The sequence below is a fragment of the Apteryx mantelli genome, chromosome 7, assembly GCF_036417845.1.
Source record: "Apteryx mantelli isolate bAptMan1 chromosome 7, bAptMan1.hap1, whole genome shotgun sequence".
NCBI lineage: Eukaryota > Metazoa > Chordata > Aves > Apterygiformes > Apterygidae > Apteryx > Apteryx mantelli.
Window position 1 is genome coordinate 37,332,443 of NC_089984.1, and position 16,301 is coordinate 37,348,743.

Consider the following 16,301-nt stretch of genomic DNA (forward strand, 5'->3'; position numbering starts at 1 on the left):
TTTCTCCATCTGTGAAAACCATTGCTTCTTTTTTTGCCTATTACAAAATAAATTGAGAAGCAAATTTTGTGGAAAGGTACATTACAGGCTGCCTCACAATTTAAAGAAACTATTTTACCATCTTAGATTCGACTCCTCTTCCATAAAGGCATTTTTTCTACAATCAGTGATACCAGTGATAACAATATCAGTATCTAACGGTACCTCAAATAAAGATGATATTGTATACCTCATTTCTATACAGAGAAGATGAAAAAGACATGTTTACAGGAAATAAATAAGAACAATGGCCATAGCGACATGATGCTAAGATCCACAATTCACACATAGCACAAGACCAGATGATTCTTTTCAAAAGCTGCTGGCTGAAATTCTTCTTTGTCTCTACTGGACTCACTTATTTTGACCCCCCCAAAAAACATGTTATATACACTATAGGACATTTTTCTGGAAAAGCTGGTCTTCTTGCTCAGACCATCTCTCCCATTTGAGAAGCTGAATGCAGTTTACCAATATATGATTACCCAAAAATGTTGAGAAACATAATGTTTAGCTATTTTGTAAAGTGTTACTTAAGCTTTCTGAAATGATAAAATCTGTGGGAAAATGTTAAAATGTTTGAAATCTTAAATTGTCATCATATGCTTTTTCATAGAGTGCAATAAAACCTCTAAATTCTGTGAAGTACAGTTTTCTTTTATCAAGTTACCAGATACTACAAACATATTTAAAGACACAGTTATGTTCTGGAAGGCAACCAGCCTCTTTTATCTCAAAAATATTCCCAATTAAATTAAGAGATACTGGTATGTGCTTCAATACATAGTACTATTCAAGCAGGATGCAATATCCCGAAGTTTTAAGGAGGTAATTTTTTTTTTTTTTTTTTACCACAGCATTACTACATTTCATGTTAATTACAAACTATGAAAAGTTCTTGTATTTAACAAAAATATGGAAAGCAAATGACTTGATATGCAATGATACCTTTACCAAATATTAATAATAGAAAAAATAAAAATTACTTTATTTGCTTTCATGATATGTTTGGCAAGAAATACAGAACTATCCAGAATACCTACAATAACTGTGATCAAAGTTTTAAAGCCTGGTCCCTTGACAATTTCTGCATCTGTCATCAGCTTAGGCATGGAACAAGCTTGTAACTTTTTCCTCATACAATGAAAATTAAACATTTCAAAAATCCTGACAGTCTCCTTTTGAAAGCATAAATTCAAAAAGAGGGCAAGTAATACACTAAGGACACCACACAGATTAATGTGAAATGGTAAGGTTACATACTTAGAAAAATTAAAAATAAATTATTAAAAATAAACTTCCAATATAAATCCAAAAATGTAGTTTTAACACAATTTTAACCAGCCAGTTTTAACAAAATGATGATGCCGTAGCTAGAGAAAAAACATTATTATCTGTACTTTCACATAGGCAAATAACTGTGGAGAAGCAGGTCATGTACATTATACCAGTGTTTTAATTTAATTTTTGTGTGTTTATGATTAAGTGCAAAGTATTCTTTTTAGTCCGTTTTTGCAAAGGCTAAATATGTAAGTATCAGTCTACTGATTGAGGTGGATCAACTGGTTCTTCTGATATGATGTTGAATGTTGGAGCCTCTGTCAGACTGACGTCTTCATTATCCATTTCTTCTGCTATATTGGCTTCCTCTGAATCTTTAGTCATTCTTCTTGACTGACGGTCTAATGATGCATTTTCCAAAGATTCTATATCCTCAATGCCAGCTCTGTAGTGGATCATGAGCAGTGTAAGGGCCTGCAGTCTTTCACCTGATTTAGCCAGCGCAGTAGAAATTAATGCTTTTTTCCTTGCATCATTTGTCTCTTTTTCCTCTTTAATGAGTGAATTATTATTTTCCAGCTCCTGGTCTATTTCATTCTGCAACTTATCCAACATGAATTCTAATTTCTGAAATCGCTCCTCTGTGGGCAAACTTCTATAGAGATCACGTCCAATTTCTTTAACTGCAATGAAGACACTGTCATCTAGACCACCTTCCTTTCTCACTAACTTTATCCCTGTGCCTGCTGCACGCTTTGAAGGACTGTTTGGACCACTGATTTCAGTGTCACTACTTTCATTATCAGAAGTGTTTGGTGTGTGCTTTGGCGAAGGTTCTACAATGTCTGTTCCTTGCTCAGAAAGGCGAGCTTTGGGGACTTGACGAAGATTTAACAAACGGGTGCTTGTATTGATGATATGCCTGGTCAAACCTGTAGTTTTATTAACAGATTTAGATTCTGAATCAACACGAGAGGATACAGCTTGTGAAGCTTCCTGTCCTTCTGCTCTACAACTTCCCACAGTCCGATCAAGTCTCTTTTCAGCTCCTACACAAAAGGGTGTCTCAGTTAGACACTTTTCTTGACATTTTTTATGGCAAACATAAGCACAGAGCATGCACTGTGAAGCTGCTTTAGTCCAAACTTTCTTTTTGCAATAATCACACCAAGTTGGATTCTGAAACTGAGTATCTTGAAAGTTATGCTTGTTCTCAGCAAAAATAATTTGTCCCAGATAAGGATCCTCTTTCTGAACCGCACGACCTTCTTCTTCCAACTGACATTCCTTTTCTTTCTCTAGCAGAAAATTTGAATCATCTAATTCTCCTTCTTTTAAATATTTAAAGTGTAAAGTTAGATCACCATAGCAAAATTTTTCATTGAATCCCTTATGCGTTGTTAAATTCCGCAATGCCGTTCTAGTGACTGCTGCTTTAGGTGTAGGAGCATCCAATTTAAATGTTCTAATATATTCCATGGATGATGTAGCTATACAATCTAAAGCAATTTCTTCAAGTTTTATGCTTGCATATCCTAAGCAGATAAAACCACCTGCTTTGAAAGGGTCTCTGCACCACAGTGCTACATTAAGGTACTTATGGTATCCTTCTACTTCAAATATACAAGAGGATGCTCTTGTCCTCGGCCATCGACCTAGCCGGACTCGATAAGGAATTTCTGGCGATTCCCATGGTTGATGATCATCTCCACTATCTCTAGAACTACGTGCATTTTCTGAAATTCCATCTTTTAATGTATCTTGTTTTGGTGCTGTTATTACTTTTGATACCACTGGGTCTTCTATTTGATCATTATTCTTCACTACCTTCTCTGTACATTTATCTACATTATTTGTAGGTGGAGGTGGCCTCTCTGGTTTCTCAGAAGATAAACCTCCAGGCTCTAACAGATTTTGAGTTTCACTAGTAGACAAAGTAGGCTTATTTTGTGGTCTAGGTGGTACTGGAGGCTTATTACTAGATCCTTGTGATTGTTTACCTGATTGCTGTGATGTATCTGAACTCTCAGCAGTTTTGGGTGTTGCCACTTTAGCTCCATCTTTTTGTTGTGTTTTTGATGTTGTTTGATAGTTTCCTAAAAGTAATTTTCTATTCAGAATCGGAGATATAGTTCCAAGTGGTTTAGTAGAAAATATTACTGCTGAACGTTTGGGACTCTGAGTTGTTGGCATATCTTCTTTTTGATCAGGTGACTCACATGCTAAGTCCTCAAATTCTGAATCAAAATCTTTATTTTCAACATCAGCTGATATACTAGCTTGGTCATCTTCTGGCTGTGTCAAAAAAGCGGTGTCTTCCAATTGTCCAAATCCATCCTGCAGTGCTGAACCATGCTGATTATACCCAACAGGCCTTTCATAAAACACTAAAACTCTGTCCCCAGCCTGTCTAATGAGCTTCAACACTTGGACAGTTGATGTGATTTTAACACCTATTAAAAAAAAAAAAAAAGACAAAAAAAGGTAAATTTGAAAATACAATAGCTACATAAATGGCCAAATATAGTCAGCAAAAACCCTCAGAACTGGAATAGTGAACAATTGTATTACTACTACTAACAGGGGAAATCAAACAATTATGATGGAAGATATGAACTGATAGGTAACAGCTGGATCCTCTCCATTTTATTCATATATCACTTCAGGAGCTGGAAAAGAAACCAGCATACACAGTCTAGATTGCAATTGGCATTAATGCTGTAGTATTAAAAACTAATGTTGATTTAACATTATTAATATGATGTTAACAGACTAATGCGATGTCAACATTTTTAACCTTTGTAATTAATCTTACTGTAATTTGGACTTTTTAGAAGCAGGCATTTAACAACAGATTCAAGAGAGATCAATATCTAAAAATATGCACTATTATAGTAAGAGCAGAAGTAGACTAACAAAGAAAAGAGTTCTAATATGTTAACAGGAAAATATAGGCACAATGTCACATTCTCAATGTGGCTAAATAGTGAAGCTAAACGGAATTGTCTGCCTCATCACTGAACTTCCAGAGCCATTTGACAATAGCTCCAACTTATGTTAAGAGTTAAATTCAACAAATTAGGTGTTAGCTAAAAGTATCTTAATAAGCACATAGTCCATATGAAGTCATGCAGTGGGTAATGTAAAAATGACTATTCTCTTGTGCTGGGGCAATCATCAACTGGCTATCTGAAGGAACCTGAAATCCTTCTAAGTCACGAGAGTAGTGCAATGCGGATTTAGGCAGTGCCTTATCAAGATGACTCATTATGTTTGTTAACTTAAGTTCTGGTCTGTAAAACCTCTCTGGTCAGAAAAGATATCTAACCCCTAACAGACACATTAAATAATCCATGTTATAAATGTATGGAGTTTTATTTTTATAGTAAATTACGACATAAACTCTTCCTATATTATCATAAAGACTTACGAAACCAAACCTAAAATAACTTTACTTCTTACTTGTACAGCTAATGTTTGGTGAAGAAATGCACAGGCTATCACATGCAGAGATATCCGGGATACTTTAGCTCATAATTATGTAATTCTTGCTGCATTTCTTTCTCTAGTAACAGCATTATGGAGATAATCTCTCTAGATACAAATTCACAATGCAATTCTAACAGAACTTCCTTTACCATTTTTCCCTGAAATGATTTTCATTTACATTCTGTTTTGTCAATGCTATCTACATTTATTTCTAAGCCACTATTAACGTACAGGAGTATTCCCACAGCTTTTTCTTTATTATATGATCCCTTGACAGTGTACAAGCCCCAATAACTTTAAGCTAAGCTGCTTACTATTCCTACTACACAATATTTTATGTAGTCCCATAAGATCCAGTAGAATAAAAACATTGCATTATTTTTTAATGATCATTATCAGGTTCCTATCAGGTCCTTTCACTAAGTTTATTGGCTGTTGTTCCTATTAATGGTTTATCTGTCCTTCTGCCCATATTAATATCCAGTAGATCCCTTCCAAATGTCAGGTTTAAAGAAGTAAGATTTCCAGTTTCAGTGACTGATTCTGATTTATGATTATGATCTAATTCTTTGTTGGTCATATGGTCCATATAAAACAGAAGTATTCAAGTTACATCTGGAGCTGGCCTAACTTTAAACTGTATAATACAAAACCGTATCAATCTACTTTATAATTCCCATGGATTTCGACAGAAATAATAATAAAAAACCCACCCCCACAAAAAGTTGAAGATGATTTCTTGCTTCAATGCAGCACCTATCTTCCAGTTAAGATTTGGCCAAAATCTTTAAATGTGAGAAGCTAAGATTAGATTTCTAAATAATACTAATATTTCTACTATAATTATAATTTTAAAATTATATATAATTATATTATCTATTATAATTAATTATAATTTCTAAATAGTACTAAAAGTTTCAGAAGGTTGCTTTGTTTGTCAGAAATGCGTTTATACTGCTTGTTCCATACTCAGCTATTACTTCAAAGTCAGTGCTGAGCGTGCAAATCTAGGATATAAAATACTATGGTTTTCCTCGTAAACTAAGCAGATTTTATAGTGTCATTAGAAGAAACCAAGTAGGGAAACCTCACAGCATTGCTGTTAGAGCAATTAAAATATATCTACATTTAAATGTTTCTTCAGCTTTATTTTAGCTTTTGCCTAGCAAAGAGTAAATAAAGATGCAAGAAAATGGATCAAGTGAATGATAACCTTAAGTGGCCACAAATACACAAAGGTTAGTTTTCCCTAAGGGAGCCAAAAATATCTTTAATTGTTGAGAAAGGTAGTCAAGTCTAACTGTGTGCAAAAATATCCTTCCACTTTGCAAGATCACATTATTTTAAAAGCTGATATATTACTCACTGCCAATTGCTAGAAGTCTATCTCCCCTCTGTAGATCAGCAGCTGCTGCAGGAGAGTTTGGAGTAACTGTTTCAATAACAACATGCCCTGCATCATCTTCTTTGGATTGCACAAGGCGGAGCGTTAGTCCAACACTTTGCAAATTTCCTTTAACTAGTTCTGCCTAGAGAGAAGGAAGTTACAAGTTAGAACATGTTTATTAGCTTACTGTAAGGACTCATGGTTACTTATGATTTTGTTTAACTAAAATTACACAGCCGATTCTACAGAAAGAATTACTTTAGGACATCTGTTGAATTCAATGAGCACATTATCACATAACACATTCACTATCTGCTAATTCAGTTTACACCTTTGGGGAAAAATGGACCCAAATGTCACCAGTTCTGAAGAGCCAAACAGGCTGAAACTAGAAAGTAGTGCAAGAAATTGTCAGCAGAATACATATAACGTGTGTATGTGTGTCTGTTCAATTGTTTATATACAAATAATAACAATACTAAGCTACACTGCGCAAACACAAATCTGCTGAAATAGCAGCAAATGGCTCATTTTTGCAAAAGGCCCCAGAGCTAACAAAGCTATACACAACCTCCTCTTCTGTACTATCAGGAAGAAGTTTTATTAAATGACTACTGACCCACCAATCTAGGTATTAGTTTTAATGTACACATTAATGTTATAAAACCTGTAATCAGCAACAGCTCTTCAGCAGTCTATACAAAAGCTATTTGGGGTGAGAAAACAATTAGGAACATATGGATGTAACTAAATATATTTAAAACAAACCTATGTAGTATTTATACATATTTATTAAGACAAAATACAACACCTAAAATAGTATAAGAAGTTTCTCCAAAGAACCATTTTTTATATTTATCTTGTCAAGCAGCCTTATAAAAATAAGATAAAATTTAACTCAGCAACTTCAAATATTTTATTCTTTAAAAATGATGGTGGTGCAATCTCCATAGTAGAATTTCATCCAACATACATGCACAGACTTCCAAGATACAAGAAAAGATCTCTCTTGAAGAACATATCAAGAATATACTAACTGTTCACCATACCTCAATGTCTGTTAATAAAAAAATTCCAGTAGATCTCAAAGAATATCTTTAAGGAATAAAAAAATGCATTTTTTTTCTAAAGGGCATTCCCTTTGAACTGTTTCAAATGACTGTTATCACTCTGCCAAAGTATATTCAATCCATTTGAAAGGGAACTCACAGTCTGTCTCAGCTCCAAGTAGAGAAATTTAATTTGCTTCTTTGTTTCCCAGGAACTGAGAGACAGATATTGTTTGTAGAAAACCTCCATAGGAAACTTTCTATTTATTTTCAGTTTACTGAGTTTAGGTAGACAGTCCTCTCCCCCATCCTTCTGCATTTACTTTGTTGCTATTCAATTGTCTATGTTTGAACTGTCTGGAGTTGATCCTCCTCTTTTGAGGGCATGCTGGTTTGCTTAGTTTTTGTACAGTGGCTTTTCACGGATGGAGTGGGTCATTTAACTGCAGTACATGACTCTCTCCTTAGTTGCACAAGTCTGTCATTATTCCTTTGCAATAGTCCTAACAGCCACATATTCTTGTTTTTTGTTATTTGTAGTTTTGTTCTTTATAGAAGTTAAAATACTCTAATAATTAACTGTTTGCTTAACAACACTACTGAGTTTAAAGAAGCAGACTCGCATTAACTTTCTAAGCTTTGCCACTAACTTTCTGCATTTCACACAGTCACTTAAGCAAGGATATTTTCTCTCAAGCTTTATTAACCTGTACATTGTGAAAGGCAAATTAAGCTATTCAGGACACTATCTATGTTCAGCAGTGTATGTAAAACAAGACGTAACAAGCTCAACTGCAGTTCTGGGATTTAAGGTTCTTCTGTAATGCAAATAAATAAGTTTAATTGCCTGCAAAAACAATTGGTTCAATTTTTTTTTTTTTTTTAAAGTCATCCCTATTTACACTGGAGAAACCCTGATAACACTATTAAATAGTGTACTGCTACAAAGCTTTGAAGTGTTAAAAAGTCAAATAAAACATACTAGAAATATTTCTAGAAAAGAGAAAATTCACTAAAGAAAAAAAAGTTTTTTGTTTTACTCCCTTTAATTTATATATAATATGACTTTACACTAGCAATTCTCACGTGAGAATTGCATGCGCTGTATGGAGACGACACAAACAATTACTACAATTTCAAACAATACTGGTTTAATATTTTAGCTGTCAAAAATACAAGTGCCATGAATTTGGTGTGGCAGTATACGAACCTGCAACAAAAATTTCCTTGAAAAATCACTCCTCTATGTTATGCAGCTCTGCATATTATTATCAGACAACAAGGAAGCTCCTATTTCTGGGATTTGCCACAGATTAAGTACTCAAATCTCACTTTTACTAAAAAGGCTTTGAAAGTCTTGCTTTAAATTATTAAGGTTGGAAAAAAATTTACAAATCTTTGTGTTTGAATAGACAATTAAACATAACAAGAGAAAGAAAGAAAGAAAGAAAGAAAGAAAGAAAGAAAGAAAGAAAGAAAGAAAGAAAGAAAGAAGAGAAAATAAACTTCCACTTAAGGAGCGCTGACTTAAACATGAAATATTATACAGACTGAAAAGCAAACTATAAGCATTTTTGTCCTACTTTTCATAAGCATACAAGTATAAAGTCTCTTAGTGAGGGACTTTTAGGAAAGAAATGGATCTTTAGTCCAAATGGTGGAGAAAAAAAAAAATCCCAACAGGATGATTTTCTCTTAATGCCAAAATATTTTGGCAATTTAATTGTGTTCCTTGAGGGAGACATCTACTTTCAAAATCTACGGCTTGTTCTGAAATCTAATACAAGTTCTGGATCTTAATCCCCAGAATTGGAGTTAATTAATATGACAAAACACTTTAAAATCATGGTTCATATACGATGGATAGTCTGTTAATTTTGCATTACTGCAGAAGAAACTTTGCTGTAAGTTTGTTTGTTTGCAACATGCAGTAACTATGTAATCAGCCTTTGAACAGATCAGAAAAATAGCCAACTGCTAAGGAAAGTTGACTATCATAACATTTTTACATGCATTACCTCATGAAAAACAAACTTTGCTTTACGGTTGGATGGATATTTTCTCTTCTATTCAAACAGTGGTGCACAAAAGCCATGACACTTCTAAAGACCCATTCTTGAGAAAGTAATAAGCCTTATTTCAAAATGAGAAGCTCACACAAAAAAACAAGGGCTAGTAATGTAACATCTAGCAATTTGGACAAAAGGCAGCCAGGACCTCAGAACAGTGGTTACACTGTTATTACTTATGAAACATGGCAGATGTGATGAGCAAAATATGGGAAAAGGGCATAATTAGATATATTTTTTAAAGTAAAACTGTTACCAGAAGTTCGTTCTTACAGAGTTTGTCAGCAGAGATCCTCATCCTCTTAAGCTTCCTTTGAATCCAAGGACTTCTTTGAGCAGATCTCAATAGCAGTATGACTTAACAAGGAAAATATTCTCTACTGTAAAAGACTGGAAACCTCTGAGGTGATTTCCAGCATTTCAACCCTTCTCTCCTCCCCCAGGGCTAGACCACATAAAAGAAACTAGGGACAGCTGGGACCAAAGACACTTAGGTATCTCTGAACATTTGGCTTCCATGCAAGGTCACTGACTACTTTTTAGACTGTGTATGAATCACTGATGGCAGGGAGACTTGCAGTATTCTAACAATATTTGATGGAAAGCTGTTTTCGAAAGGAGAGATCCTTTGAACATAACAAAGTTCATCTCAACATTTTATTAACTGTGGCACAGTCACAAGCTTTCTCACAAAGTAAACCAGTTTTATTTATCAATCCAAAACAGATGAATACTTTTCTTGGTTTTTCTGTCTGGGAACTCTGAGTTTCACCAAATGATACTACCACTAATATCTCAGGCTAGCTACAGTGCAGTTAAACTCTTTCAAGCTTTCTGAAATACCCCTGCACACACACTCTGACAACTGAACTCACAAAAACAGGCATCTTTGTTCATCCAGCAGGGCTACTTTAAACCATTCTCCCCTTCTCTCATATTAAAATATGATAATATACGTGAAGAACTAAAGGTTTACTGGGACAGGAAACATCAGAAGGACAAAATCAGCTAGATCACACAGAGTAGAACAGAGTTGCTGATAATGAAAGGACATTTATTATCAAGGAAGTGTAATGTAAGGCAGAAAAACTAAAAGTGGTGCTTTGGAGAAAAGGGAGTCATAACCAAGTAGCTACACTGCAGTAAAGCAAGTTTATTTTAGTTTAATAGTTCTGCTCTATGACCACCTGCAACCCTCCCACTGCAGTTACTCGGGTAAGGTGCAAGATAAAGCAAATAATACTAAATGCTTCTCAGTAAAATGCATACATTCAGTGAACTTTATGTTCAAAGAGTTAGAGCCTAACAATTTCATAACATTTGGAAAATGATCCTTCTTAAAAAAAGGAACATATATTGTGAAGCACCCTCCAGACTATTTATGAAATACTTTTTGAAATTAAGGCACAATGGAACAGGAATGTATAGCTCGAAGAAAACAAACAAATAAAGTAGTAATTTCCGTAGTGTTTTGTTATTCAAGGAAAAAAAGAGGACACAAGATTTCCTTTCACTTCAAAATTAGTAAGACATTTTGATGTGGTGCTGTGAATGCCAGCGTGTTAGTGAAACAAAGTATATAAGCACTGATTTCACAGTAAAGGTTTTAGTTCATTTATATGCACCAATGTAAGAGGCACTGTGAAGCATAACCCCACCACTGCTCTCAGTCCAATATTAGAAGTGTTTTCTGGAAATAAAACGCACAAGAAAATTATGTTGTGTTCCCTACCTCAGTCTTGCCATTTTGAAAGCCTGGCAAATGTTGGCTGCCAGTAAGAATCAGCTTCTTTAACCTTTTTTAATTTCAATATACTGATACTGAACTTCACGGCTGCATACTGATAATTCAGAAATCTACAGCTTGCTAATACCATTAAAATGGCAGAGTATTTTGATGAATGTCAGTATAAGATGTAGTTCTCATTCTACAAATGCTTCATAAAATAATCAGTCTGAAAGAATTTGCAGATACACAGGAATTATAAATCAGCATCTCATTTATATCTGTGAACATGTAGGTAATTGTCTGTATGATGCCATCTCATTTGCTATTTGCTCCCAAAACTGTATAAAGTTAGAGGTCATTTTTGAATATAGAGATAAGAATGTCTTCCACAATACTGTAGTACCATAACTACTATGCAAGCTGACCATCAGAAATAACACACTTTCATTCAGAATCTCTAAGATAGGACATATAAATAACACACATCAATAAGTATGGAGATTATGACATTTGGAAAGGCAGTTATGATAACCGCTTACTAGTACAGGAACATTGTTTTGCTAAACTTTAAAAACATTAAATGTATACATAAATAAAAAGTCACAAAAATAAATCACAGAATAATGATTAGAGCACAAGACTTTTGCTTTTAAACCAAATGACTTATATTCAGGAGCTAAAAAGGAAATTGTTTTTTGAAAGCTTAATCTTATTGCATAACTCATGGTCACATCTCATATTTGCTAAACTATTTGTAAGCTTTAATATAATTAAGCTTTAATAAAAATGAGTTAAATAAGCATTTCACATTATTTTAAATAAACACTAAAAAAGTCTGATCATCCAAGCACATGCAAGAAATATTACTTCATTGACTTTACTATCAACTGAAGAATAACATTTTCACAAACGTTGCTTATTGACTATCAATGAAATATTGTAATTGTTAACAATTGATATAAAACCTGCTGTATATGTTGCAAATTGACAGTGGCATGTCTGTACAGTACATCTACTGCTTTGTAGATGAAAATCTTATTTTTTTCCAACTCATTAGACTTACTACAGTAGATCTTATGTATTCTCAGAAGATATGGTCTAATGTAATTTTGGAGGACAAGAGATAATACATCTATGAATATGTCTACAGTATGCCTGTAAACCATTATATTCTCCTAGACAGTCCTGCATGTTAAGAGAGGAAAGGAAGGAATATTTCATGTCAGGGAAATAGCATTAAAGTACAAAACTGGGAAGCAGTTGCTTCTGTTATGAAGACTCAGAAATTTACATCATTAGAAAAAGGGTTTTGGCGTACATCATTAAAGCATGGATTTTAACATTATTCCTTTGACTCTACTACTGAATGCAGTCATCACGTATGACCTGCATAGTGAACTGATCGCTAGCTTATTTATCTGAGCTAGATGAGACAGTGGAAGCAAGCAGGGATCACTAATCACATGATATAATCCTTAGTAACATTAGACTCAAAAAAAAGCCAATTTTTTGAATGTTCTGAGGATTTCAATCTATGCTTTAGAAAAAAGAGTAGCTGTTTTCTTTCCTTTGTGACATGGTCCCAAAGTGCAAAACTATGGGGCTAAAGTAGCACAAGCCATTTCCATTCAATTCTGCAGTCCTCCTGTCTGCACGTGGGAGCATCCCCTCAAGTGTTCTCGGGAAACAGTCAAGAAAACAATCTTACATGGAAATTGCCTGATATAAACCTTGGTCACAGATTCCACGGAGATACATGACAGAACCCCTTTTACTTCCTAGGCAGAGAGAAAACTCCCAACAACAGGAAAAGGAGAAAGCTTTCTGAGCATTTGACTAAACCCTGATAGCCAGCCATTTTCTTCATTCATCCTGTAGTGGTACTTAGTTCGATACTTGAACAATTCCTTGCCTCTACTCAATGTTCATTGTAGCGTCTGCAGTGGTTTTCTGGGCCAGGCTGATCCTTCCAACTTCAGACTACTTTAATTACTTGGTTCAGCTGGTGTTCTGTTTTCCTCCACTGCAGCTCTTGCTCTGCTCTTAAGGCAGTGACTCTAGAGATGTTTTTAAGTATTCACATAGCTGTCCTTTGCTGCTCACTTGCCTAATCTGTCACCCACTGAAACTTGAGGGGGGAAAAAAAATTCTTTCATGTTCATCACCTTTTACACCAAAAAGTTCAAACAATACATTCTGTCTTGAAAACAGTCTTCATCAGTAGAACATAGGAATGAGCTGACATTCCGAATAATCTTGAGAAGAGTCACACAATTTCTCTAGCATACATTGCTGCAATATTGGAAAATACCTTCTCTGGATTGTTTAGTCTTATTCAATATTATGACTTCCTTAATTTATTGCATACTGTTTTCTATATTTGTTTTATATCATACCAGCTGAAAAATGATCGCAAGTTACATTATAAATAACTAGAACAACTCCTGACAAATTAGGTACAGATGGCAAAGTTATTCACAGTATGAACAGTGACTATTATGGGACTAGCTACCTTTGCAAGGTTTTGGGTGTCACTGAACGGATACTAAAACCACCAGCTTGTGGCCTCTTCATGTTTCCTTGAAGGAAATCTCTAACGTTACCCCATTCTAACGGAGCAGACCGACTCAGATGCTCCTCTGCGATCAGGAGTGCCTCAGCAAGTTCACTGTCACTGCCGCTGGCTTTTCAAAGGGAGCTCTGACCACCCATTAAAGCACAGGAATTACATAGTCATTTCAAATGGTACGGTTTAAATTTAAACACTAGCAAATACAGCATTCAGAGAAGTTAAAACAACCATTGGAGTCCTAATAGCACCGGACCTTATCAAGTCATTCAGTTGTTAAAAACTCAGCACTGGAAAAAGGTGGTGGGTTTTTTTTGTTTTGTTTTGTTTTTTTAAGCTTGCAGCTACTCTCAGTCAGCATATGAGACGCCTGATGTGTGGACCATTTTCCTCACTTCTCTCCCTTATTAAGGGCAGTTTTTTTAAAACATCTTTGCCTTCACAAGACCTGTTACTTTTACTGACATCTAGAAACACCCCGTGAGTAATCTGAGTGCTTTCTTATGGTCTGCTGTGACTACAACATAGAAATATATACAGTTAATCTGTATTCTGGTGTCAGTCTAATTAGTGCAAGATAAATTAATCCCACTCTAAGACTGATGCGAGTCTGAGCTAAGACTTAGCACATTTAAGGTGGTACTGGAATCTGAGTTATTTCAGGCATATGGATATTACAGTGCTGTGACAGCAATGTGGACCTACCTTCAATTGCTTTGATACTGATATGCTCTAATATTCTTTTATTTACCCCTCACCCCATTTTTATTTCTTCCTGCCCATTTCAAGTACCCTTAACTATAACAGAATTTTCTCCAAACTGTCACACCATGCAGAATATCAGTCATAAAAAACAGTTATTGATTACCTTTCAGAATTACAACAGCTAACTTCCAATAAAAAGTTTGACTGACTGACAACACAAGTCACCTAAAACACAAAAAGGTCAGAAGTGACAGAAAATTCTATGAAATGAAAATGTTTTGACTAACTGGAAACACTATCTGAAAAACAGAAATTTCAAAGGGAAAGTCATTCCTACTGGGAAACAATTTTTTTAAGGGATAAAATTTCCCATGGAATCAATCTGTCATATTTTAACCACCTCAATTAAATATGAATAGTATATTTTAGTGGGCACACACTTTCTATTTAAACAATCAAATGACATTATTAATGAAAAAGTTTGTAGAGCAAATGTGTCAAAAAGAAATCAGGGTTATAAGTACTGGAATCACTAGATCTCACCAAGAAAGCAGAAGTAGAATAGTAGCCAGTTTTCCTTCTTGTGAAATATTAGAGATAATTGAGAGATTTTTAGTAACACAATAAAAATGCTGAAAAAATGCAAGAGAGATGTTAGACTTGTTTTTCTGATAATTTTTCTGGCTGAGTTGTGCTCTGTGTATGGGAAGACCCCATTATCTCAAATGAATGTTGCAGCCTTTTTTTCTTTGCTTTTAGGAAGAAGCTACTTTACGGATAAATTATTTGAGAGATTTTTACTAGACCTGCTATCTAACCAGATAGTGGGCCTCATGATTTTTTGTTCTATATAATATCTTATAAAACATAAAAATATACATTACAAAATATGATGGTAATTTCTCTCCGAAATGAGTTACATATTGGACCAAGATTATATTTAAAACAATAATTCATTAAAGCCACAATTCTGCAAATGTTATGCACATGTCCAACTTTACCATCACGAGCTATTTGTCTGAAACCAATGTGACAATTCATGGTAGTAAAGTTAAACATCTGCATGTCTACTCAATGAGCACTAAAAAACCAGCAAGAAACAGAACAAGCTAGTTACTGAGCAAAATAAGGAGCTACGCATCATTTTTCCTCAGTATTTCTGACATACTGTTGGCACTGTTTTACTAAATTAAGTACTAAAAAAAAAAAGTACTTTTTTTCCAATTGTACAGGAAAACAGGTTATGTGACATGCAAAAAGTAAAACTGTTTAGCAATTATCATGAATTGCTGAGGCATTCTCACTGAACAGTAATTACAGGAGTTGAACAGAGGTGTTAAAGACAAACAAGGCAGCAAAAAACCTGCATTTAATTTCAAAATGTCAGAAGCAGGTAAAATGCAGACCTTCAGTTTTATGTGTAGCTCTTCTTTGGAGAGCAATTTAGTATAAACACCAATGTGGTTCTTCAAGTGCTCTTACTCACTCACATCCTTTTAGTCTTTATTAAACCCAACTGTGATGATTTCCTTTGGCTCTGAAAAAATGGGAAAGATTGATTTTTTCCAATTCTTATATCACCATTTATGTCTTGGATAAAGAAAAGACTTCCTCTAATATTGCTTGAACATGACTCAGTTGTTATATAAATATTTTGTAAAAACCTCAGGTAGCCTAATAAAAAATACTGAAATAGGCTTACTGAAAGTGGATCTTAAAAACAGAGGTTGATGGGACCAGCCAGGATTACGAATACTACGTGTGAGACAGAACCGATAGAAAGTTTACCAAGCTGATGGTTGTCTTTGTATAAATTTGTTATTAATTGTTGCAATGCAAATTAAAGATACAGGAGATTAATGGAAACATAAGAGTGTGGACTTGAAAATATGTGCATATGAGTGAGAGATCAATCTGGGATTTTGTTCATTTCTTCTAAGTGGAAAAAAAAACAAAACACATTCAAGTATATACATTAAAAAAA

At 34.5% G+C, this 16,301-nt stretch overlaps 1 protein-coding gene across 1 annotated transcript in view; it reads right to left on the reverse strand.

Moving 5' to 3' along the window:
- The window catches only part of PDZD8 (PDZ domain containing 8), a 68,463-nt gene continuing 52,162 nt past the window's right edge, over positions 1–16,301 (reverse strand). Inside the window, exons 4-5 of the mRNA XM_067300294.1 lie at positions 6,176–6,338; positions 1–3,773 (exon numbers count right to left, since the gene is read on the reverse strand). Coding sequence (XP_067156395.1) covers positions 1,576–3,773; positions 6,176–6,338 — 2,361 coding nt within the window. The 3' untranslated portion in view covers positions 1–1,575. The remainder of the gene's footprint in view (positions 3,774–6,175; positions 6,339–16,301) is intronic.